Source organism: Ixodes scapularis, unplaced genomic scaffold (assembly GCF_016920785.2).
Source record: "Ixodes scapularis isolate PalLabHiFi unplaced genomic scaffold, ASM1692078v2 PGA_scaffold6__148_contigs__length_123643588, whole genome shotgun sequence".
Classification (NCBI taxonomy): domain Eukaryota; kingdom Metazoa; phylum Arthropoda; class Arachnida; order Ixodida; family Ixodidae; genus Ixodes; species Ixodes scapularis.
The window spans coordinates 115175251-115201750 of NW_024609881.1; the positions used below are offsets into that span (position 1 = coordinate 115175251).

Consider the following 26500-nt stretch of genomic DNA (forward strand, 5'->3'; position numbering starts at 1 on the left):
ATTTGCATCCCGACCGAGGTTCGAATTTAAAAAATTCGCAACTTTCTATCACAGTGGAGTTTCGAATTCTAAAAGTTCGAAGCTTTCACAGTTTCTAAAATTTCGGGTTAGAATATTTTGAATATTTTGTGACTTGAGGTTCGAAAAATTCAAATATTTAGAACTTTCCAAACTTTAAATTCGAGATATTCGAAAAATTTGATTTTCTTGTGATCTGAAGTTCCAAAAATTCGAAGATTCCAAAACTCCTTGAAAATAAAATTTGAAGATTTCAATTTCTTTCTGCATAAAGTTCGAAGGTTTTGATTCTCTTCATGAATTCCTTTCAAGTCCAAGTTTTCAAAGTTCGAATTTCAAGTTCATCCACAGTTTCAATTTCAAATAATGTTTTCAAACCTCACTGGTTTTCACGAAATCAAGTTGAGAAAAGTTAGGGTGCGACATCTAGACTCTGCGAAGTTGGTCAGGCAATTAAATAAGACGACAAGTGTCCCAGATGTGCTGGAATATTTGCCACTGCTGAGTGACGTGTGGCCATAGATCAGTAATTGTGACCGCCAGCCCAGGGGGAGAGGGGGGTCTTTAACCTGCATCACGCAGTAGTGATCACACGAACACTGTGTTACGATACTCATCCAGTTTGAAACAACCAAGGGTGGGCATGAGGTTGAGGCTCAGAAAAACCTTGAAGCGACCTGGCCAACTACCTCCCCACCCCTTGAATGCTGGTAGTAATCCGATCGAACGCCGCCCGAGTGATGCTGGCATATAGTAAGTTAAGTTTGTAACTGTCCTGGAGGTTTATTTTCTGGGACGGAGGAATCGCCTCGCAAAAAGCACAGAAGCCGACACAACTCGAGGTCGAGGAGCGTTCGACCATACAAGTGGCGTCGGAAGAGGAAAAACGGGGGGGGGGGGCTTCAGCCCCCCTTTTTCCCTTTCTGTAAGGAAAACAATACGGGGAAAGAGGGCGTGGTCGAGCTTATTTTAATCTGAAATTATTTATGCATATGTATAGCAACTGTCGCTCTTCATTGCATAAAAGATCGCGTAGATAATCATTGTTAGAAACTTGTTGTCAAAAGGCACTACTCGTCACATGCTTAGTGGTTCGGAAGTTCAAAGCTATGTCTTTTCGACCTAAATAATTGTGCCAATAGTAAAAAAAAAAGAAGAAAAAAAAAAACACGTTAATAAATGCGAGGAGAAAAATCTGGAGAAAAAAAATAACTATCAAGAATTCGCCAGAAGTGTTGACCCTAGTTGTATGTGAGATAACCCTAGTTGTATGGTCCTTGTAACTAACTTTTCATTTTTTATCAATTTCTTCATGTCCGGACTGCTTCGTGGCAGACCTTTAATAGCCCTGCTTTAGGTGCGCTTACAACCGGGTTTAAGGGCTTTCAGAACAAACTCATGAAAGAATCAGCGAAGCTGTTTGCAATCTCCACTCCGCGCATGCCCAACAGAGTGCGCTGGTTCGCCCACTTTCTAAAACAGTTAAATTGGAGAGCCTTTGCAACATTCTCAAGAAAAAGGGGTATACTGTAATATAATGCATTACACACCATTTTCATGGGAGTACCTATAAATACTCCCAAGAGTGTATCCCTTCAAATGGGGAAAAAGTTTGGCGACATGTGGTTACTTCTTTGTTCAAACCAGCGTTTTATTCAACCAAAGTTTATTGCTGAGCCCTTATTGTCGTGCAAAAAATTAATGAATTATTTGCGAAAAAGAGAAAATAAAAGAGAGCACAGTCAATAAAGCCAGTTTTCAAAATAATAAACATATGCAACAAATCTTACAAACTAATAACACACAAAGAAATGACTCCATAGAAGTTGAACTGTCGTCTAAGTTCATATCCTCGGCCTTCCACTGTCGAATATGAGTAATATTCAAATTGGCGCAAAAGTAACGTTCATTCTTTTTTAAAAGTAACCGTAAGGGTATATTGTTACGTTCTTAGGACGGTAACGAATATCAGAACTCGTTAAGTTTTGACGATCTAATGAGTGACGCTAGTTTGTTACATGTTTTGTGTAACGGGCACAATAGTGCTTGGGTCCCACAGGTGCCGAAAGCCCAATACCCTAAATCGTTGCACAGCCCCTTGAAGCTGACAGTGCGGCGGGAGCTACATATTTGCCGGACCAGACAACCGCCTCCCTTTTATCGCCTGACCACGCCCTCTGCGTGGATATTGCTGGGTGCGCGGGCACGCTTCGAAAGATCGACGTACGACTGGTCAAACGGGCTCGTAGCTTCCACCACCCTGCCGGCCTTGGCCCTTTGCACCTGCCATCAAGAAAAACTTTTAGCGTTCAATAAAGTTGGGTATTTTATTTAATAAATGAATTGCTAATTATTGATTTTAAACGCATGGTTTCTAATAGAATCTTGCTGAGCATCATTGAATACTACGATAAAACACCTACGCTACAATGATATGAGGCACGCGCAGCATTTTACGGCGTTCTGAAGAAATACTCAATTTAGAAGCCTGTCTTGTTTTCGGCTTTTATCGAAGTGCATCTCCACGCGGGCAATGGGGAGGCGAGATTGACCACGAGGAGATGCTCTCCGATAAGAAACCGAGAGCCAGATACGTGTCCAAAGTGGGCATTTTTTCAGAACGCCGTAAAATGCTGCGCATGCCTCATGCCATTATAACATGGGTGCATTTAGTCGTTCTCGATGATGCCGAGCAATTTTATCTTTGAAACCATCCCTTTAAGACTAATATTTAACAATTTAAGTACTCAGAATTTATTAAATATTCCATTATATTGAGCTCTAGCAATTTTTCTTGGACACACACCACTATGCGATCAGGCTTCTTTTTTGTGCAATGCATAGTTTTGCAGTAGCGATTTCGCCCGTTTTTCCGGAAACACACAGTATATATGTCAAAACAAATGTTTTATACGTTTGGGAACAGGACTCCACCTCCATCAATTCTGGCACATAAGACAATAGTGACAACCACTGTACACTCAGCGCAGATTGAGAGCGATTTAGATGGATTACGCATATACATTTTTTAGATACATGAATATACACAATGAAGTCAATTATGCCTTTAGTACAACACATGTGTGTGATCCGTCTACTACAAGAGGAATTCCGAATATTTAAAGGCCTGACGAATTCAAGTGAAACCGTGCTTCGTTTCAGCTTAGGTCCGAGCGTGGCCGATGTTACGAGCCCAAGGACCAATCAAACAGCGAAAGAGGCACAGAGCCATGACGAGTTCTTTGCAGTTCATAGGACTATAGGACTAGCCCGTATTCGCCATCTCTCTGTGCCTGCTCCTCCACCGGCTAGTCCTATCAAGCGCAGAGAGCACGCCATGGCGTTGCGCTTTCTGCACCGTTTTATTGGCCCTCCAACTCATAACATTGTCCGCGCTCTTGCCTAGGGTGAAACAAAGCATATATGAACACCAAATGAATAGCACTAAAAGTATGGATATCCTAAATGATCAGGGCCGTTTTCATGAATGTGCAAAAAAAATAATAAAATCATGCAAAAGGAAAACATACATACAAGTATTTCATGTAGCAAGCACATTGAATGACACCATCAGAATTAAGATACTCAAACCAATCAAAAAGAAAAAGGACGAAGAATATCACGAAACGAGATAGGAAATTACACTGCATTTCTAAACCTTCGAGTCACGTATATACTGTTGCAGTCCTATGAGTAAAGCATTAGTTTCCAGCTTGGTGTGTTAAATAGTTTCGAATAAAGTTTTATTTTTACATCTTAAAATTATGTTGACCCCTCCGCATTACTCGGTTTTTCTTGAACTTTTCTTAACATTTGCAATATTCAAGATTGCTGCTATTGAAAGATCTTAGTTATTTTATGAGTTTGTATATTTATGGTCATGAGTAGGCCGACCTGTAAGGAACACAAGTGACCCTACAGACAACCCAGAGTTTCCAGGTGCATCACATGATCAATGACTATAAATTAATAAAAAAAGATTAGGCTTCAAGTATTTTCTTTTTTTCGTGTACAAAAAAGAACTCTGGTCGCTTCGTCTAAGGTAAATTCACATTTTTTTATCCGTGTTTATACAGTAAATAAGAGGCTGAAACATTTTGAACCATGTGAAACACACACTGCTCGCAAGTAGAACCCCTGCAGGCCTATCGCCAAGCCAAATGAACACACGTCGATGCTCGAGTATTTCGTTTAAACCCCTTTCACAACTATGATGCACGTAAGGGTTTCAATCACTTGCGATGTATCTTCTGATGACTGTATAAATTGGCATCAGTCGCAAACGCTCTACCGCAGGTCTTGCACTTAAACGGCTTCTCTCCGGTGTGAGTCCTCTCATGATTCGCCAACTGGTACTTCCGAGTAAACGCCCTGCTGCAAGTTTTGCACCTGAACGGCTTCTCTCCTCTATGAATTCTTTCATGACCAGCCAAGTTGCATTTCTGAGTAAACGCCCTGCTGCACGTGTTGCACCTGAATGGCTTCTCTCCTGTATGAATCCTTTCGTGATCCACCAAGGTGTTTTTATGACTAAATGCCCTGCCGCACGTGCTGCACTTGAACGGCTTCTCTCCGGTGTGAATTTTAACGTGAGATACCAAGTGAGACTTATTCGCAAACGTTTTTTCGCAGGCATCGCAACTGAAGGGCCTCTCGCCAGTGTGAGTCCTCTCATGAACGGCGACAGCCGTGGTGGAAGAGCTTGAGTAAGGACAGAAGCGGCACGGGTGCTTGTTCGGTCGTCGGTGCGTCTGCTGCTTGTGTGGGCCCGAATTGTTGGTCTGGGGAGAGGTGTCACCTCTGCGGCTGTCACGGTCAAAGGTATCCACTTTGTCGCCAGAGCATGCTCTGATGGAGTCTGTTGGGATGACACGACAGAGCAAGAAAGGTCGGCGCATTTTTTATATTTCTAAACATGGTCCAGCAGACCTACATTATGCCCGTGCGGCCTACAGTGGGTATTCATTCATTTGAGGTGTTAAAAAGGTTCATTTGCAATGCTTGTAAATGTCCACAGGCCATCATTAAAGACTTGACACTGGCAGCCCCATGGTGCGGCAGCTGTGGTGACTTGCACATTCTGCTAACCAAATGCGGAAGGGAAGTCAAGCCGCCGCTGCAGTGTTTGCGGTAACGTTACAAGTAACGTTGTTACCGGTAACGTCTTCCTTTTGTTAGTAACATGGTAACGTAATCGTTACTTTTCCATGACATTTACGGGTAATGTACCCACGTTAGTTATTTCAAGTAACGGGTAACATAATTACGTTACTCGTTACATCTTCCGAAAACTTAAAAAATGATGTTAGGACAGAAGGAGCGGGTTGGTAGGGATAATTAAACTTGAGGAAGACAACATTTGTCTCTCACCCTTGTTTTCTTCCTCAAGTTTAATTGAAAAACGAACACCTGTATTTTATTTCAGCTTATTTTAATCTGAAATTATTTATGCATATGTATAGCTATTGTTGCTCTTCACTGCATAAAAGATCGCTTAGATGGTCATTGTTAGAAACTTGTCAAAAGGCACTACTCGTCACATGCTTAGTGGTTCGGAAGTTCAAAGCTGTCTTTTCGACCTAAATAATTGTGCCATAGTAAAAAAAAAGAAAGAAAATATATTAATAAAAGCAAGGAGAAAAATCTGGAGAAGAAAATACCTATCAAGAATTCGTCGGAAGTGTTAACCCTAGTTGTATGTGAGATAACCCTAGTTGTAAGTCCTTGTAACTAACTTTTCATTTTTTATCAATTTCTTCATGTGCGGACTGCTTCGTGGCACAGGTTTAATAGCCCTGCTTTAGGTGCACTTAAAACTGGATTTTAAGGGCTTTCAGAACAAACTCCTGAAAGAATCAGCGAAGCTGTTTGCAATCTCCACTCTGCGCGTGCCCAACAGAGTGCGCTGGTTCGCCGACTTTCAAAAACAGTCAAATCTGAGAGCCTTTGCAACATTCTCAAGAAAAAGGGGTATACTGTAATATAATGCATTACACACCATTTTCATGGGAGTACCTATAAATACTCCCAAGAGTGTATCCCTTCAAATGGGGAAAAAGTTTGGCGACATGTGGTTACTTCTTTGTTCAAACCAGCGGTTGATTCAACCAAAGTTTATTGCTGAGCCCTTATTGTCGTGCAAAAAATTAATGAATTATTTGCGAAAAAGAGAAAATAAAAGAGAGCACAGTCAATAAAGCCAGTTTTCAAAATAATAAACATATGCAACAAATCTTACAAACTAATAACACACAAAGAAATGACTCCATAGAAGTTGAACTGTCGTCTAAGTTCATATCCTCGGCCTTTCACTGTCGAATATGAGTAATATTCAAATTGGCGCAAAAGTAACGTTCATTCTTTTTTAAAAGTAACCGCAACGGTATATTGTTACGTTCTTAGGACGGTAACGAATATCAGAACTCGTTAAGTTTTGACGATCTAATGAGTGACGCTAGTTTGTTACATGTTTTGTGTAACGGGCACAATAGTGCTTGGGTCCCACAGGTGCCGAAAGCCCAATACCCTAAATCGTTGCACAGCCCCTTGAAGCCGACAGTGCGGCGGGAGCTACATATTTGCCGGACCAGACAACCGCCTCCCTTGTGTCGCCTGACCACGCCCTCTGCGTGGATATGGCTGGGAGCGTGGGCATGCTTCGAAAGATCGACGTATGACTGGTCCAACGGGCTCGTAGCTTCCACCACCCTGGCGGCTTTGGCCCTTTGCACCTGCCATCAAGAAAAACTTTTAGCATTCAGTAAAATTGGGTGAGTATTTTATTTAATAAATGAATTGCTAATTATTTATTTTAAACGCATGATTTCAAATAGAATCTTGCTGAGCATCACCGAATACTACGATAAAACACCCACACTACAATGATATGAGGCACGCGCAGCATTTTACGGCCTTCTGAAGAAACACCCAATTAGGAAGCCTGTCTTGTTTTCGGCTTCTTATCGAAGTGCATCTCCGCGCGGGCAACCGGGAGGCGAGATTGACCACGAGGAGATGCCCTCCGATAAGAAACCGAGAGCCAGATACGTGTCCAAAGTGGGCATTGTTTCAGAACGCCGTAAAATGCTGCGCGTGCCTCATGCCATTATAACATGGGTGCATTTATTCGTTCTCGATGATGCCGAGCAATTTTATCTTTGAAACCATCCCTTTAAGACTAATATTTAACAATTTAAGTACTCAGAATTTATTAAATATCCCATTATATTGAGCTCTAGCAATTTTCCTCGGACACACACCACTATGGGATCAGGGTTCTTTTTTGTGCAATGCATAGTTTTTGCAGTAGCGATTTTGCCCGTTTTTCTGTTTGGGAACAGGACTCCACCTCCATCAACTCTGGCACATTGGACAATAGTGACAACCACTGTACACTCAGTGCAGATTGAGACCTATTTAGATGGATTATGCATATACAGTTTTTAGATACATGAATATACACAATGAAGTCAATTATGCCTTTAGTACAACACATGTATATGATCCGTCTACTACAAGAGGAATTTCGAATATTTAAAGGCCTGCCGAATTCGAGTGAAACCGTACTTCGTTTCAGCTTAGGTCCGAGCGTGGCCGATGTTATGAGCCGAAGGGTCAATCAAACAGCGAAAGAGGCACAGAGCCATGACGAGTTCTCTGCCGTTCATAGGACTATAGGACTAGCCAGTATTCGCCATCTCTGTGCGTGCTCCTCCACCGGCTAGTCTTATCAAGCGCAGAGAGCACGCCATGGCGTTGCGCTTTCTGCACCGTTTTATTGGCCCTCCAACTCATAACGTTGTCCGCGCTCTTGCCTAGGGTGAAACAAAGTATATATGAACACCAAATGAATAGCACTAAAAGTATGGATATCCTAAATGATCAGAGCCGTCTTCATGAATGTGCAAAAAAAAAATCACGCAAAAGGAAAACATACATACAAGTATTTCATGTAGCAAGCACATTGAATGATACCATCAGAATTAAGATACTCAAACCAATCAAAAAGAAAAAGGACGAAGAATATCACGAAATGAGATAGGAAATTACACTGCATTTCTAAATCTTCGAGTCACGTATATACTGTTGCAGTCCTATGAGTAAAGCATTAGTTCCCAGCTTGGTGTTTTAAATAGTTTCGAATATAGTTTTATTTTTACATCTTAAAATTATGTTGACCCCTCCGCATTACTCGGTTTTTCTTGTACTTTTCTTAACATTTGCAATATTCAAGATTGCTGCTATTGAAAGACCTTAGTTATTTTATAAGTTTTTATATTTATGGTCATGAGTAGGCCGACCTGTAAGGAACATAAGTGACCCTACAGACAACCCAGAGTTTCCAGATGCATCACATGATCAATGACTATAAATTAATAAAAAAAGATTAGGCTTCAAGTATTTTCTTTTTTTCGTGTACAAAAAAGAACTCTGGTCGCTTCGTCTAAGGTAAATTCACATTTTTTTATCTGCGTTTATACTGTAAATAAGAGGCTGAAACACTTTGAACCATGTGAAACACACACTGCTCGCATGTAGAACCCCTGCAGGCCTATCGCCAAGCCATATGAACACACGTCGGTGCTCGAGTATTTCGTTTAAACCCCTTTCACAACTACGATGCACGTAAGGGTTTCGATCACATGCGATGTATCTTCTGATGACTGTATAAATTTGTGTCAGCCGCAAACGCTCTACCGCAGGTCTCGCACTTAAACGGCTTCTCTCCTGTATGAATTCTTTCGTGACCCACCAAGTTGCATTTCTGAGTAAACGCCCTGCTGCACGTGTTACACCTGAACGGCTTCTCTCCTGTATGAATCCTTTCGTGATCCACCAAGTTCCTTTTCTGAGTAAACGCCCTGCTGCACGTGTTACACCTGAACGGCTTCTCTCCTGTATGAATCCTTTCGTGATCCACCAAGGTGTTTTTATGACGAAATGCCCTGCCGCACGTGCTGCACTTGAACGGCTTCTCTCCGGTGTGAATTTTAACGTGAGATATCAAGCGAGACTTATCCGCAAACGTTTTTTCGCAGGTATCGCAACTGAAGGGCCTCTCGCCAGTGTGAGTCCTCTCGTGAATGGCGACAGCCGTGGCGGAAGAGAATGAGTAAGGACAGAAGCGGCACGGGTGCTTGTTCGGTCCTCGGTGCGTCTGCTGCTTGTGTGGGCCCGAATTGTTGGTCTGGGGAGAGGTGTCACCTCTGCGGCTGTCACGGTCAAAGGTATCCACTTTGTCGCCATAGCATGCTCCGATGCAGTCTGTTGGGATGACACGACAGAGCAAGAAAGGTTGGTGCATTTTTTATAGTTCTAAACATGGTCCAGTAGACCCACATTATGCCCGTGCGGCCTACAGTGGGTATTCATTCATTTGAGATGTTAAAAAGGTTCATTTGCAATGCTTGTAAATGTCTACGGGCCATCATTAAAGACTTGACTCTGGCAGCCCCATGGTGCGGCAGATGTGGTGGCTTGCACGTTCTGCTAACCAAATGCGGAAAGAAAGTCAAGCCGCCGCGGTCGTCGCTGCACAGTGTTGGCGGTAACGTGTTACAAGTAACGTTGTTACTGATAACGTCTTACTTTTGTTAGTAATGTGGTAACGTAATCGTTACTTTTCCATGACATTTACGGGTAATGTACCCACGTTAGTTATTTCAAGTAACGGGTAACATAATTACGTTACTTGTTACATCTTCCGAAAACTTGAAAAATGATGTTAGGACAGAACGAGCGGGTTGGTAGGGATCATTAAACTTGAGGAAGACAACAATTGTCTCTCCCTTCTTGTTTTCTCCCTTAAGTTTTATTGAAAAACGAACACCTGTATTTTTTGCCAGTTTCTATACTTCGTTTTACCTGAAGTCCAGACGCAGCTGACGCTACAAGCTGATGGAAATTATCAGAGAGGGAAAAGGGAACCATCATGGTGTTCTCTGTGTTTCTGTACGTGTTCTTTCATCGCTGAAATAAACAAACAAGGCCGAGTGACTTGTGATTTCGACGCTGATTGATTTGTCCGATTGGCTCGTACCATAGGCTACGTCTAGAGTTAAGCTGAAACGTAGTACATGATTCAAGTAATTAATTATTGCACTCATTCTACATATTTTCTAAATTTTGCCTGTTTTTTCCTGACGCAAAAATTTCCGCTTTAGGAAAACCCCAACGCCCGCGCCTGTCATCCCAGTGTCGAAACACGCTGTCGTCAAAATAAAACAAAAGCACTGTTACCGTCTATTTGTAAAAAAAATGTAACGCAAAAGTAACGTGCCTTACTTTCTGTCGATAACGATACCGCGTTCCTTTATTTCACAAGTAACGAGTAACATATTTCTTTACTTTTTTTTTTAGGTAATGCCTACAACACTGCGGCTGCGTACCGCTGCCAGTACGGCAGCGGTATGCATTCATAATGATTGTGACTGTGTATTAAGTAACGCTGGAAAGGTCGTTCACACACCCACAGATTATTAGGTTACACAAAATAGCATTCAATAGGCTCGTAGAATAATCGTTGTGTACCTTAGAAACTTGAAAAATCACTAAGGTACACAGCGAATATTTTCCGAGCGATTTGAAACAGGGAAAAACGCAGTTCTATATCGACATTGATATGGACATTTGCCAGTCTAAAGCGACTTCGGCGACATAAACTAATGTTGTGAAAAAAGCTTCGATCATTTGAAGCAGCGAAACCTTTTTGGGCTATTTCATGTGTTGAAAATAATTTATAGCATTTGTGAGAGCTACTCAATCAACCACAACTAAAGGAAAAAAGACAATTTTGTAATAAATAAGCAACTCAGCATGATAAATTTCTCCGATATTAAATAATATGTATCAATTGCAACTTTGAGTGCTCGGACTGAATGTTCCTTCAGTTGAGCCCAGCTTGTTTGTTTACTTTTACTTGAGTTGTAGTTCTTGGACTTTGGAATGTATCCCCCCCCTTTTCATAAAAAAACAAAACAAAAAGAAAACATAAGTTTTGTTGCAATATTTTTTTTGTTTGGTGCAGGCGGCTAATTAAAACTTAATGAAGTTTCCACGTGGGGAAAACTTTGTGTACCACATCAGACTCCTCACGTTTTCCATTTTCTGGGAAACCGAGCCTACAAAAAGGTTTAATACCCGTGTGGGGACCGCTCATGAATCTGCGAGGGTGCGCTAAGGAGGTGCGAGGCTGATTGAGTATTGTCCCGTGTGCGTCTTCTCATACCTGGTGTTGTTAGTCCTGTGGGCACCATAAGATTGGGATCAGAAGTCGCACTGCCGTCTGTCCTCCCCTCCTGGTCCATCTTCCATGGTTGCCTCTGCAATTCGGCTCCTTGGAAGGAGGGCTCCGCCCCCTTGTCCTCGCAGTCCGTTCTCTGGCCTTCGGAGTCGAATGCTGCGTGGGCAAGTTCTGTTGGGACTGAAGACCAAATTTTCTTTAGTATAATTTTTTTTATACTACACCAATACAGAAGCCCAATCAGAACGAACTTAAAGAACAAGCAAACATATACACATCATGCTGATGAAGTAGAGAAATTCAGGGGTTTACATTCATATTGCAGTGTAATTCAAAGCGTAAAATAATCATATCACGAAAAAACACAGGCATCAAACTGAATACTGAAAATCCCGAAAAAATTAATTGTAAAAATTGCACGTGAATCATCCATAAAGGCAATCCTTCTCTATTAAATGCATACTTCAAAAGTTTCACTTCACCTCGAACATGCGGTAAAGTATTACATCAATACAGTCCCACACAAATCGACAAAGACACAACTAAATACGATCAAGAAGCGAGGTTTAGTTACGTCACTCCCGCTCTGTAGTGCTGAAAATAAGGCAGGCATGCCACAGAACCAACAACTGTACGGCACATCACCGCCATAGGTTTTGGAAATTACACGTCAACAAAACGCGCACGGTGTGTCGGCAAACAAAGGTAGCGAAGGGAATAAAAATGTTGCATGTAGTTGGCTGAGCTGTGGCCATTCCTTATTTGATCCGACTTGTTTGTCCCATTCATCTGGGAAAAAATGTAGCCCAAAGGTCTTGCACTGTAAAAGTTGACCTGGCTGGTGGCTGGCCCTCCTTCCTAGGCAACGAAGGGTTGCTCACATTTAAGAGCGTTTTCGGTTAGCTCGGCCTGCAAAGTTTAGGAAGAATGAGTATTAATAAACAGTTCCCAACACAAAGTTACTTTACATGCCCTCAATTATCGTCACATTAGATGAGCGAAACTAAAACTGAAGGGTACCAGTGCAGTAAGTAAATGATTACGAATTACGACGCGGACACGAGAAAAAAGAAGGCAACAAATGAGAAAACGCGCATTTGCAGTTCAGTTTAATCAAGTAAAACACTGAAGGCCACTTTCAAGATTAAACAGGGCATGGATAACAACACCATTTGTCAGTAGGGAGTACCTGCGAGAAATTTCAATCAGAAGGACGCGGGAAAAGTAAGTCCTATGGGACCATACAATTTCCAAGTGTGGCCAAACTGTGTTGTGGCCAAACAACACTGACCATTTCTATTTCCACGAAAGATGTTTCATTATACATGCAGCATCAAACCGCTAGCGAGGAGGAAAATGTTTGCCGGTTCCGTCTGTGCCGCATCCACGCGACTAATGCCATCATTCATGAAATTATCAATCAGTCAGCCTCGCATTTTGCCAAGCACTAACATCAGTGGGGCCCACTTAGAGAGAATGCGTTTTAGCTGAGATACTTGGTTCACGTTCACGGGTAAAGAGCTCTTTACATCATCCAGAAGTTGATTATTAAACATTATAATTTGGTTAACTGATCTCCAGTATAAATTGATCACCATTCATCACCAGTATAAAGTTTACAGTCCCTATTGCAACGCAAATGTTTTTTTTTTTTTCTTTTTATTTCTTCCAACTCAAGACAAGCTTGAGTGTCTGTCTCCTCTTGATCGTCTTCATTAAAGAGAAGCTGAAACATTTGTTCCAAAAAATGAGACAGAGGTTGACCCCAGCGTAGTTTTATCCCGTAAATCTGAATATTTCGTTCGTTTTCCCCAAAGATGTAAACACGAAAACACACGAAAAAACCCCGACCAGCCGTTACGTCATAAAAGGATCTTTCGGCCTCCAAGCGCGTGTAGCTCGTGAGCAATAGACCTTGTTCAGATCCGGCCGCCATCTGTCGGACGTGGCGCCAACCTTCCTTCCGACGCCATTTTTGAGGCGACTGGCAGAGCGCTGTGGCCGTTTGTAGCGTGTGAAAGTGGCGTGCAGCAACCGCATGACTGCTCTGTTCCGCAACGTATTCAACGAGAAAATAAAATTAAAAACAAACAATGCAAACATTCGGATTGTATTGTTTTTCTTCTTAAGGGTATTATAGCCAACGTTTGAATAGCCGTAGCGCTTTCCTGTGCTATTCATGCTCCCTAAAAGAGCACCTGTGGCGTTAGTGTTGTGTGTTCCTACAGGGCTCCGAAACATTTCATTAATATATGACACTTTCCACGATGGCATCAAGGGCTCATGATATCTGTATTAACCTCTGCAAGCATCTATTATTTTATCTGATTTTTTGGGAACTTGATGTTGGGTAGCACCGTAGCTTCGCTCGTGCAGAGCAACGGGGAGGTCCGGTCAACATCGCTCAGATACACTGTTTTGCGCTTGATTTTTTGTTTTGTTTTTCTCGCTCAAGTAGTTCTTTTACAACCGATGGAAGGCTGATGCAAAGTGCAGAAGAGCCAGGCGACGTGACAACTTCTTTTCGCACATAATGTTAAAGGAAACGGTGCTAAAAAACAAAGGTGAACGCTCGCTTACTTTACGCTGTATCATTATTACACTACTCTCACATTTCGAGAAACATTTTTGAGTTGCAGTCGAAAGCATAAAAGCAGGCTCTTGACTGCTAACCTGGACCTGTTGGCGAGTTTAACTGTCCCGCTCACTCGCTTCCCAAAAGAACGGGTTTGCGCTGCGGGAGAGGCTTTTATTTGTAGCCAATGCTGCAGGCAACCACTTTTATGAGCACTGGTCATATTGTATTCCAAGCATGAAATTCAAAAGCTTTCCGAGCTATGTGACCGCACAACCAGGAGGAGCACACTAAAATGTCGCCGACGTTTATTTCTGCATTTTCTCTAAAGGGGCCGAAGAGTATATATGCGCAAGTACTGAATTTTTTTGTTTGTAATATCATGTTAGTAATATTATCATGATCGTAAAAGTAAAATGTTTTACTTGCCGTGGAAAGGTGATTTTTTTTTAATTTGTTGTATTTTGCGTACTTGCACTGCGGCGACACTCCGGTCATTTCCTTTTACGCTTTTGTGCCTCGCATACGCTTGTGTGAGTATGCTAGTGTAAATCTTCAGCGTAGTTTTTATTTACTTGCAATAAAAATACTATCGTAAATTCGGGCTGTATCACACGCACACCTTATAATTTTGTTTTGAGCTACTATTCGGTGATCTCCCCAAGGAACTGAATACAAATTTATGTGTTTTGTGTATGTATGAAATTATATCTGCAATATTCCTAAGGTTAAGACAACTGGGATCAAAGATTAAACGTTCAACGCACCCATCATAGAACTCTGCAATTCGGGTCTGCACACGCCAGCTGTTGAGGCGCACTGGGCGAAGAACTGCTTGCATTCTTTGGACCCGCTGCCGCAAATGCCAAATAAAAACAAACTATCCTACAGGGGCTGACGGCCCTGCTAAATACATCATACAAATCTTCCTTGTGCAAAGAGGCTTTATCAGCTGGTCAGGCAAGTTAACGCACGATTCTAAAACAAGTGCCTGAGTCGGCCTGCTGTGGTGCTGGAATGAAGCTCATTTTTCCAAGAACTTATTGAAACCACTGAAAACAAACTAGCGCTTAATATTCGTAACTTATTTTCGAGCAACTAACACCACCAATATACTAAAAAAAACTAATAAAAAACATGCCCGAACGTTACGCGGGGAGAGGGGTTCGTAATGCGTCAGGCGTTGGGGACGGTGAAGCCTCAAAGATGGCGCCGAGCCTCTGATGGTACCCGTGGCCGCCGAGAGATGACGCTAATAATGAATAAGGTCTATTGCAGACTTGCCACTCCTTGCACTACGTCTTTTTCTTTTTTAAATAGCAAGTGTCGTGTGCATAACTTTGATAGGCACTGAAGATGCGTGAGAGCGGAGATTCCGGAAACTCCTTTTATGACGGCACGCTCCGGGAAGGAGGGGCTTCAGCGGTACTTTGAAAATTATTTTCTGCTGCCTCCGTGCATAAAATTGAAAAATAATTTCGACATTGGGCTTCCTGGAGGGCAAATCAAGACAATTTAAGTGTTTCCTCAATAACAAAACCGCTTCAGCTTCCCTTTGAAGATGTCTTATCTTCAAGACCGCCATAGCTTGACACATTTCAAATCCTTCGTTAGTTCCTTCGTAGTTTTCTTTATGCAATTTTAACAACTTCTAGCCACCTCCTCTGTAAAGTCTTCCCAGACCCTGTGGGCATGGATCAGGCTGAAACATGGCTCTTATCAGGGACATCAGGGATTTTGGTTCGGGGGGAGGGAGGGGGGGGGGGGCGTTCATGACAAAATGCTGTACGAGGGGGAGGGGGGGAGAGGAGGTCCCAGCAAAATGGAAGATTTCGGGCGGGGCCCGGGCCCCATGGTCCCCCCCCCCCCCCCTGGCTACGTGCCTGGCTCTTATTACCGATTTTGTTCAGCCCTGTTTCGCCAGCTTTTCAAAACCAACTTTAGAAGTCGGTGTTTGGTTCCTGGTGAGAGCAATAGCATTCTTGGTTACTGATTGGACATGACATCCCAGCGTTTTGCTCTGCGAGAGTTATCGACCAATGATAATCTTTAGTCTGTTCGCGAGTCCTTTTGGTGAGAGCTTCTCACTAAAAGACATGGATGGTGACAGGGGTCTCCAGGTATTTAAAGTATTTGTCCCGAGTACTACATACATAGAATTTCAGCTATATACGGGAGTAGATAGCATCAAACCGGAAGTAAAGCAGACCATTATAGTTTCAGCTTGCGTCCCGTATAACTTTGTCGCAACACTCGGCTTTTAGCAGACGGCTGCCTATATTCCGGTCAGTTAACGGAAGACGTGAAAGTATTTTCTTATTTTCTTTTTGTCTGGGAATGACGCTTCGTAGCATACAATTTATATTCACTTACGTTAGCAGGCCAATCATCTGCAGTAGTTTTCTTGACTCGCTCCGCAAAGTCCCGGTCACACTGCTCGTACAGCAAGCAAAAGACAACCTTCAAACACCGTCTGAGGCGCGTTTCTCGTGTCTACCAAAACAGTCTGCGGACCTGTTCGAAGCACACATATGTGTTCGTTAGGAGCTTGTCTGCAGAGAGTTTTGGTAGGCAGAAGATGAAAGTGCTGTCATAAAGGAACCAATTTTGGCAGTTCACACTCGTGACTGCTTACGACCGGAGGGGTTGGTGAACCATCTTGTGACTGCTGATGGCCGGCCGCTGCACTGCCAGTCATAAGTAGTCGCCGGTGTTTTAAGCATCTTCGGTTGTAAGCATGGCAGCAAGAAATGAGTACACCTGCCTTTACTTGAGCAAACAATAAGGCAAACACGCAAATAGTGCACTCTGTTTCACCGTTTTAGAAATAAGACACCATCCTTCAGAGATTCTACATAATAAACCAAAAGTAAGACACACTATTTAGTTTGTCTGCATTAAGGCATACTTAGAGGGATTATACAGTTCAAATAAATAAATTGTTGAAAGCCTTTGCCAGGCTTTGAAAAGGGGGGGGGGGGGGGGGTTGAGGGCGGTTGGTCGGCAAAGTAAGGTAAGACTGGCAATGGAAAGTTTGCGTGCAGCAGGTTCAACTGCAGCCGTCTCATTTGATCTGACTCTGTCGCATTTGTGTAAAGACAAAATGTAGCACAAAGGTGTTGCACCACCGAAAGGGGACTCGGCTGGTGACAGGCCACCTTTCCAAAGCGGTGAAGTGTCATTCACATCTGCGTCCAAATTCCTGCAGAGCTTGATCTGCAATGTTTAGAAAGACGACGGTTAATAAACAGGAAGGAACGGAAAGCGACAATACTTGTTTGTACCCTTAACTACGTATATTCAGCAAACTGAAACTGGGTGCGAAATTAAAAAAAAAAACAGGCATCGCAATTGAGGAATGAAAGAGCACAATTAAGATTTACATTTGAATGAGATGAGTATGCACTGATCACCCCAACCGGTTAATATTCAGAGCCAACCTAGCGAATCAGTACATCAGATTTATCGTCCACTTCAACCCCTGCTATATTATGCTGTGATTGAAATTCTGTTCTCGTGAATTAAACACTCTGTATTCCGAAAACACAATGAGTATTAAAACTTGGTTTGGGGCTGAGGCGTATGAAGATGCGTCCCATTAGGTCTCAGATTAACGAGGGTGACCGCAGTACAGCTGCATTTGCATATTCGGGTGTCAGTCGTCCCAGCTCTCTCTTCTTCTTAGAAGTTGTTTAGATTTCAATGTCTGCTGTGTCAATCTTCTTTCCTTTGTCATTCTGTACTGCCTTGACCGACTGTTAAAGAGACACATCACGTATTAGATTAATAAATTGTTGAGTTTTCTAGCTGAGGAACAACCTTAGGTATCTACTTCTACCGGTTGATAACTCCAGTCCTGAACAAGATAACCCAGTTAAAAATACCCATTGGGTCCAATTGGATTTTCCAATTGGTACCAATTGCCAAAATCGGTTGTGTTTTGGAACGCCCCGTTGCAAAAAATGCCAATTGGTTCAATATTACCAATTGGTTTTTTTCCAGTTGGCACCATGACCAACTGTGTTTTAGAACACCCAATTGGAAATATCTCAATTGGTTTTTTTTCCAATTGGAATCATAACCGACTGTGTTTTGGAACGCCCAATTGGAAAAATACCAATTGCCGTGGTTCTGATTAGAATGGTTCCAATCGGAACCACACTAATAGGTATTTCTCCAATTGGTCTGAAATTCCCTTTAGAAAACCGCCAGTTCACACATTTCTAATTCAAACTATAACCAATTAGAAAGATAGCTAGCAAGAGAAATTGGTTTTCTGATGCATTAGCAACTTACACAGTCAAAGTAAGGACTCCTAAATGAAATTTCAAATTGAGCATGTCTCACATAAGTACGTCTAGATATGCCAGTTGGATATGTTCCTAACAAATAGGGTTTTACTATATACAAAACATTTGAAGCCTGTTCTGAAATAATACATTATTTTAGAAGCACACCTTTTCTATTTTTTTTTTTTTAATGAGTTCTTTGCAGTCAGGCTAAATGGTGCCAAACACCTTTGCAAGATGAGAAACAAGCAAAATTAAAAGGAGCACATTTATTACAATAGAAAAGGAAACACTAAAACCTAGTTCAGACCAAAAAGGATTTTTCTTTTTCCTTTTACCAAGAGTAGGACGATTCCTGAAAGACGCTATGACGTCCTTGAGCATTTGTTTAGCGTCCCCCCCCGCAGTTATTATGCAGATATGCTCTTGGACAACACTTGTTCTCTGGATGGTCTGCGGACACTGTAAATAGTCACAAACTGGATTTTAATCTATTAACATCAGAGCTGCATTCTTCTTGCTTGAAATTCTGAAATGAACGAGTACATTAGCAGAAATGCCAGTCGGTATCATGACGTGGGTAAAACATGAAGGCATAGAAATCAATTAAAGCTAGATAATAAGGATAATAAGTTAGTATGGGCTTCTGAATTATGATAGTGATCCAAGGCTTGTCGAAAATTTTGGAAGGATAAATGGCTCACAAGTCTAACACACCTGGCAGCAGAGAGTTGTGTGTTGTCCGTTCAATTCAATAGCTTTCTGCCATCTTGAGCTTCTACATCAAAATTAGTCCCTTTTTACATACCTAGTGAGAGAAATTTACTATGTTGTTATCAGCTGAGAGGGGATCCAAAGCTTTGCAGTCAGACAAATTTGGGGGTTTTACATGCCAACCAATGACGGGCGTCTGGCATGCCCCAGTGGAGGTTTGAGGATTAATGGGACCACCTTAGTATCTTTTGGCATGTAACCGAAAGCATGGTCACACGGACCCTTATCTGCAATAAGCATCCATCAAATTGCGGGTACCTCGGCCGGGATTCGAACCCGCCGCCTGGGCATCCGTAGGCCGGCGCTTTGCCTTGGAGCCAAGGCTTTGCAGTGCAACCATTTGTTTCAACAATTTTGACTGCAAAGAACTATTCGTTCTGTGCACACTGGATCTCGGAAAGGATACAATTGTCATTAATTGCATGTGTGAGGCTACACATGCCTTTGATTGCAAAGAGAGCAGAGCTAGCTTTATTCTTACAGCTGTCCACATTCAAATGAATATTTATGATAGCATGCTAGCTGCATTCTGCACAATAGAAGCATTTAATAATTCACAAATATTGCAAGCAACACGTGGCAATAAAAAGGGTGTTAAGAGCAACCTAAAGAAAACAGCAAATATATTGAAGGCTCAAACACTGAATGAGGAAATAGTTACACTAGAAACTGTTTGCTACAATGGAAAGCGTTTTACAATGCGATGTGTGCACCGCATGGCAAACTTTTTCCCTAACGCGGACGTGCGGCAACAGTTCCAACCATAAAAGCAGGTAAAACAAGCGAAGTTGGCAATAAGAACACTTTAGCAAACAAGGTTGACCACGTGAAAATATTCAGAACTTGCTTCAGGAGTCCGAAGGACAAAGAGAAAAATCGCGCTCACCGCAGCTGCCGCGGGACGGAGTTGCTGGCTAACCCCAGCATGTTGCGGCTCCCCCAGGCTTTTTTTGGACACATTGATTAAAACAAAAAAACGTCAAATGTTGGTAAACTTGATGAAAATGTCAAATTTTCACATACCCCTACTCGCATTCCCACACACACACACACATGCTCCCAGAAAAAACAAGCTACTATTGGTGTCACTAGCGATGGGGCGCTCCAACTTTGAAATCGAAACTATTAGTAAAAGTAAAAAAGAACTGCTAAAACGAAAAGCCATCAGAATAATAATAGATAGTAGAGATAGTATATATATATATATAAGAGTCACAGAAAAAAAAAAAAAAACGAAAGTTTTTTTGTTTTTAAAAACGAATTTTTGAAAATATCTTTTATGTTTTTTTTGGGGGGGTTTCTTTTTAGAGTCTAAAGAATCAAATTGGAATAACTGCCCCAATTGGTTGCTTAATACCAATTGGAAAATTAATTTCCAATTGGAATCATAAACTCTATGATTGGAATGGTTAATGGGTTGTTTTATACCAATTGGAATATATATTTTCAAATGGAGTGACAGAATGGAAAAATGCATTCCAACTGGAATGGCCAATTGGTTGATTAATACCAACTGGAATATATATTTCCAATTGGAGTGACCAATTGGCAAAATGTGTTCCAATTGGAATGGCCAATTGGTTGATTAAGACCAACTGGTATATATATTTCCAATTGGTGTGACCACTTGGGAAAATGCATTCCAATTGGAATGGCCAATTGGTTGTCTATATACCAATTGGATCCCACTGATACCAATTGGTACCAATTGAAATTCCAATGGACCTCTTGGCGAATATGTGCTGCCACCTAGACACGCGACTGGGTTCGAGGCTAAGTGGCGAGAAAACAACGCGCGCGCAAGGCCTCTCGCACCCGTTCCACACCCAAAGCGTCAGCTACATCCCGTTCACCCATTGAGGAGCTGTGACCTAGATATGGCTCCCCCAAACTCGCCTTTGTCCCCATCGTGGGTAATCTTCCGCCCCGAAGTCGACACAACGAAACCATCTTCCCTCTCTGCTCGGCCAGAAGGAAGAGAGAGAGGGTACTGGAACCATCTACTCTCGAACCGATGTTTCTACAAAAGGTCCATTAGAGTCAATGGGCATTTTTAACTGGGAAGGTTGAAGAGGCAGCGGTGGCTCCAGCGTAGAATCCCTGAATGTTGCTGGGCGGCCCTCACAGAGTGGTGGCAACACTTGCGTCTGCTAAGGGAGATGCCACCTTATCTTCAATCTGTTATAAGGTCATCATGCTGTTATTGTCATTGAGCATTACCAGTCATGAAAAGGCACCGCGGGTAACCCAAAGATCACGCAGCATAACTTTCGAATTTTAGTGGTAGGTTTGTTTGTAACAAACTTTCCTGCACAAAAATGGGTAAGATGCTGGAAGGTCAGCAGATATTTGCAAAGAGGGTGAAGCATGTGGCGTAGGCAGGACAAGGGGGGGGGGGGGGGGGGGCGGAGGGGGGAAGTGGGGAGTAGTTTAGATGGCCCAAAACCCCCTAAAATGTTTACGAGCCCCCCCCAACTGCAACAATTCTCCTACGAGGCGCAGGGAGCGGACAGACACGTCGCAGCTGAGACCCAGTAAATGCGGAATTACCGCCAAAGACTGGCTTTTTTTTTGTTTGTGTGTCTCGAAGCTCAAGGAGACTTGACGTATTTAAAGGAAGGGTTTGTCCCGGCTAGGGATGTCGCGAACCACCCTAGGTTCGATTTCGAAAGGTTTCGAAGTTTGTAAAGCGAACTAAGGTTCGATTTCAAAAAATTTCTATATTTGCATACCGACCGAGGTTCGAATTTAAAAAAATTCGCAACTTTCGATCACAGTGGAGTTTCGAATTCTAAAAGTTCGAAGCTTTCAGTTTCTAAAATTTCGGGTTCGAATATTTTGAATATTTTGTGACTTGAGGTTCGAAAAATTCAAATATTTAGAACTTTCCAAACTTTAAATTCGAGATATTCGAAAAATTTGATTTTCTTATGATCTGAAGTTCCAAAAATTCGAAGATTCCAAAACTCCTTGAAAATAAAATTTGAAGATTTCAATTTCTTTCTGCATAAAGTTCGAAGGTTTTGATTCTCTTCATGAATTCCTTTCAAGTCCAAGTTTTCAAAGTTTGAATTTCAAGTTCATCCACAGTTTCAATTTCAAATAATGTTTTCAAACCTCCCTGGTTTTCACGAAATCAAGTTGAGAAAAGTTAGGGTGCGACATCTAGACTCTGCGAAGTTGGTGAGGCAATTAAGTAAGACGACAAGTGTCCCAGATGTGCTGGAATATTTGCCACTGCTGAGTGATGTGTGGCCGTAGATCAGTAATTGTGACCGCCAGCCCGGGGGGAGAGGGGGGTCTTTAACCTGCATCACGCAGTAGTGATCACACGAACACTGTGTTACGATACTCATCCAGTTTGAAACAACCAAGGGTGGGCATGAGGTTGAGGCTCAAAAAAACCTTGAAGCGACCTGGCAAACTACCTCCCCACCCCTTGAATGCTGGTAGTAATCCGATCGAACGCCGCCCGAGTGATGCTGGCATATAGTAAGTTAAGTTTGTAATTGTCCTGGAGGTTTATTTCCTGGGACGGAGGAATCGCCTCGCAAAAAGCACAGAAGCCGACACAACTCGAGGTCGAGGAGCGTTCGACCATAAGAGTGGCGTCGGAAGAGGAAAAACGGGGGGGGGGCTTCAGCCCCCCTTCTTCCCTTTCTGTAAGGAAAACAATATGGGGAAAGAGGGCGTGCTCGAGCTTATTTTAATCTGAAATTATTTATGCATATGTATAGCTACTGTCGCTCTTCACTGCATAAAAGATCGCGTAGATAATCATTGTTAGAAACTTGTTGTCAAAAGGCACTACTCGTCACATGCTTAGTGGTTCGGAAGTTCAAAGCTATGTCTTTTCGACCTAAATAATTGTGCCAATAGTAAAAAAAAAAAAGAAGAAAAAAAAAAACACGTTAATAAATGCGAGGAGAAAAATCTGGAGAAAAAAAATAACTATCAAGAATTCGCCGGAAGTGTTAACCCTAGTTGTATGTGAGATAACCCTAGTTGTATGGTCCTTGTAACTAACTTTTCATTTTTTATCAATTTCTTCATGTCCGGACTGCTTCGTGGCAGACCTTTAATAGCCCTGCTTTAGGTGCGCTTACAACCGGGTTTAAGGGCTTTCAGAAAAAACTCATGAAAGAATCAGCGAAGCTGTTTGCAATCTCCACTCCGCGCATGCCCAACAGAGTGCGCTGGTTTGCCCACTTTCTAAAACAGTTTAATTGGAGAGCCTTTGCAACATTCTCAAGAAAAAGGGGTATACTGTAATATAATGCATTACACACCATTTTCATGGGAGTACCTATAAATACTCCCAAGAGTGTATCCCTTCAAATGGGGAAAAAGTTTGGCGACATGTGGTTACTTCTTTTTTCAAACCAGCGTTTTATTCAACCAAAGTTTATTGCTGAGCCCTTATTGTCGTGCAAAAAATTAATGAATTATTTGCGAAAAAGAGAAAATAAAAGAGCACAGTCAATAAAGCCAGTTTTCAAAATAATAAACATATGCAACAAATCTTACAAACCAATAACACACAAAGAAATGACTCCATAGAAGTTGAACTGTCGTCTAATTTCATATCCACGGCCTTTCACTGTCGAATATGAGTAATATTCAAATTGGCGCAAAAGTAACGTTCATTCTTTTTTAAAAGTAACCGTAACGATATATTGTTACGTTCTTAGGACGGTAACGAACCTCAGAACTCGTTAAATTTTGACGATCTAACGAGTGACGCTAGTTTGTTACATGTTTTGTGTAACGGGCACAACAGTGCTTGGGTCCCACAGGTGCCAAAAGCCCAATACCCAATATCGTTGCACAGCCCCTTGAAGCCGACAGTGCGGCAGGAGCTACATATTTGCCGGACCAGACAACCGCCTCCCTTTTGTCGCCTGACCACGCCCTCTGCGTGGATATGGCTGGGAGCGTGGGCATGCTTCGAAAGATCGACGTATGATTGGTCCAACGGGCTCGTAGCTTCCACCACCCTGCCGGCCTTGGCCCTTTGCACCTGCCATCAAGAAAAACTTTTAGCATTCAGTAAAATTGGGTGAGTATTTTATTTAATAAATGAATTGCTAATTATTTATTTTAAACGCATGATTTCAAATAAAATCTTGCTGAGCATCACCGAATACTACGATAAAACACCCACGCTACAATGATATGAGGCACGCCCAGCATTTGACGGCCTTCTGAAGAAACAACCAATTAGGAAGCCTGTCTTGTTTTCGGCTTCTTATCGAAGTGCATCTCTGCGCGGGCAATCGGGAGGCGAGATTGACCACGAGGAGATGCTCTCCGATAAGAAACCGAGAGCCAGATACGTGTCCAAAGTGGGCATTTTTTCAGAACGCCGTAAAATGCTGTGCGTGCCTCATGCCATTATAACATGGGTGCATTCAGTCGTTCTCGATGATGCCGAGCAATTTTATCTTTGAAACCATCCCTTTAAGACTAATATTTAACAATTTAGGTACTCAGAATTTATGAAATATCCCATTATATTGAGCTCTAGCAATTTTCCTAGGACACACACCACTATTCATTGATTGATTGATTGATATTCATTTATTGCATGCCCAAAAACACCATAATGGTTTTGACATTGGTGCACAGAAGTCAGATTCCTATGAAACATGCAAACATATGGAAACCACAATAGTCATATTAGAACAGTCAGCATAATAAAACAGTCGTAACAAAGTACGTAAAATACACATCAGGTGTTAAAGGTAAAATAAGGCATGAAAAAAAAATCGTGCTGGACAAGGAGGTTGCATGATGTCTGAATACGATAGATTGGTGACTCCTTTAATCGCATGTCGGGGTAGAACATGTCGCACTGTCGCGTGAATTTCGTTGGCACACATAACTTTATGCTGTCCAAAAGGTAAGGTCAGATCAGGCTTCTTTTTTGTGCAGTGCGTAGTTTTTGCAGTAGCGATTTTGCCCGTTTTTCTGTTTGGGAACAGGACTCCACCTCCATCAACTCTGGCACATTAGACAATAGTGACAACCACTGTACACTCAGCGCAGATTGAGACCTATTTAGATGGATTATGCATATACAGTTTTTAGATACATGAATATACACAATGAAGTCAATTATGCCTTTAGTACAACACATGTATATGATCTGTCAACTACAAGAGAAATTTCGAATATCTAAAGGCCTCACGAATTCAAGTGAAACTGTACTTCGTTTCAGCTTAGGTCCGAGCACGGCCGATGTTAAGAGCCAGAGGCCAATCAAACAGCGAAAGAGGCACAAAGCCATGACGAGTTCTCTGCAGTTCCTAGGACTATAGGACTAGCCCGTATTCGCCATCTCTGTGCGTGCTCCTCCACCGGCTAGTCCTATCAAGCGCAGAGAGCACGCCATGGCGTTGCGCTTTCTGCACCGTTTTATTGGCCCTTTAACTCATAACATCGTCCGCGCTCTTGCCTAGGGTGAAACAAAGTATATATGAACACCAAATGAATAGCACAAAGTATAAATATCCTAAACGATCAGAGCCGTCTTCATGAATGTGCAAAAAAAAAATCATGCAAAAGGAAAACATACATACAAGTATTTCATGTAGCAAGCACATTGAATGATACCATCAGAATTAAGATATACAAACCAATCAAAAAGAAAAAGGACGAAGAATATCACGAAATGAGATAGGAAATTACACTGCATTTCTAAATCTTCCGGGTCACATATGTACTGTTGCAGTCCTATGAGTAAAGCATTAGTTTCCAGCTTGGTGTGTTAAATAGTTTCGAATATAGTTTTATTTTTACATCTTAAAATTATGTTGACCCCTCCGCATTACTCGGTTTTTCTTGTACTTTTCTTAACATTTGCAATATTCAAGATTGCTGCTATCGAAAGACCTTAGTTATTTTATGAGTTTGTATATTTATGGTCATGAGTAGGCCGACCTGTAAAGAACACTAGTGACCCTACAGACAACCCAGAGTTTCCAGATGCATCACATGATCAATGACTATAAATTAACAAAAAAAGATTAGGCTTCAAGTATTTTCTTTTTTTCGTGTACAAAAAAGAACTCTGGTCGCTTCGTCTAAGGTAAATTTACATTTTTTTATCTGTGTTTATACTGTAATTAAGAGGCTGAAACATTTTGAACCATGTGAAACACACACTGCTCGCAAGTAGAACCCCTGCAGGCCTATCGCCAAGCCAAATGAACACACGTCGGTGCTCGAGTATTTCATTTAAACCCCTTTCACAACTATGATGCACGTAAGGGTTTCGATCACTTGCGATGTATCTTCTGATGACTGTATAAATTGGTATCAGCCGCAAACGCTCTACCGCAGGTCTCGCACTTAAACGGCCTCTCTCCGGTGTGAGTCCTCTCATGATTCGCCAACTGGTACTTCCGAGTAAACGCCCTGCTGCAAGTGTTGCACCTGAACGGCTTCTCTCCTTTATGAATTCTTTCGTGACCCGCCAAGTTGCATTTCTGAGTAAACGCCCTGCTGCACGTGTTGCACTTGAACGGCTTCTCTCCGGTGTGAATCTTAACGTGAGATATCAAGTGAAACTTCCTCGCAAACGTTTTTCCGCAGGCGTCG

The 26500-nt window shown here is 42.1% G+C and overlaps 3 protein-coding genes across 5 annotated transcripts in view; all 3 read right to left on the bottom strand.

Moving 5' to 3' along the window:
- LOC120836173 (gastrula zinc finger protein XlCGF49.1-like) overlaps window positions 1-19873 on the bottom strand; it is a 33019-nt gene extending 13146 nt beyond the window's left edge. Inside the window, exons 1-2 of the mRNA XM_042294664.1 lie at window positions 19785-19873; window positions 16209-16268 (exon numbers count right to left, since the gene is read on the bottom strand). The gene's annotated coding sequence lies outside the window, so the exon portion shown is untranslated. The remainder of the gene's footprint in view (window positions 1-16208; window positions 16269-19784) is intronic.
- On the bottom strand, window positions 1328-4936 carry LOC115312085 (gastrula zinc finger protein XlCGF49.1). The gene has a single exon (XM_040220510.2). The coding sequence runs from the start codon at window positions 4914-4916 to the stop codon at window positions 4251-4253; it is 666 nt and encodes a 221-aa protein (XP_040076444.2). The 5' UTR covers window positions 4917-4936; the 3' UTR covers window positions 1328-4250.
- Window positions 1645-26500, bottom strand: part of LOC115312082 (gastrula zinc finger protein XlCGF7.1-like) — a 31636-nt gene continuing 6780 nt past the window's right edge. For all 3 annotated transcript variants that reach the window (XM_042294662.1, XM_042294661.1, XM_040220516.3), the window contains 2 exons: window positions 11246-11416; window positions 1645-9282 (listed from right to left, as the gene is read on the bottom strand). In XM_042294662.1, the coding sequence (XP_042150596.1) occupies window positions 8657-9282; window positions 11246-11416 (797 nt within the window). In that variant the 3' untranslated portion in view covers window positions 1645-8656. The remainder of the gene's footprint in view (window positions 9283-11245; window positions 11417-26500) is intronic.

Coding starts and splice junctions, on each gene's coding strand:
- LOC115312085 (XM_040220510.2), bottom strand. CDS start 4,916: ATGCGCCGACCTTTCTTGCTCTGTCGTGTCATCCCAACAGACTCCATC.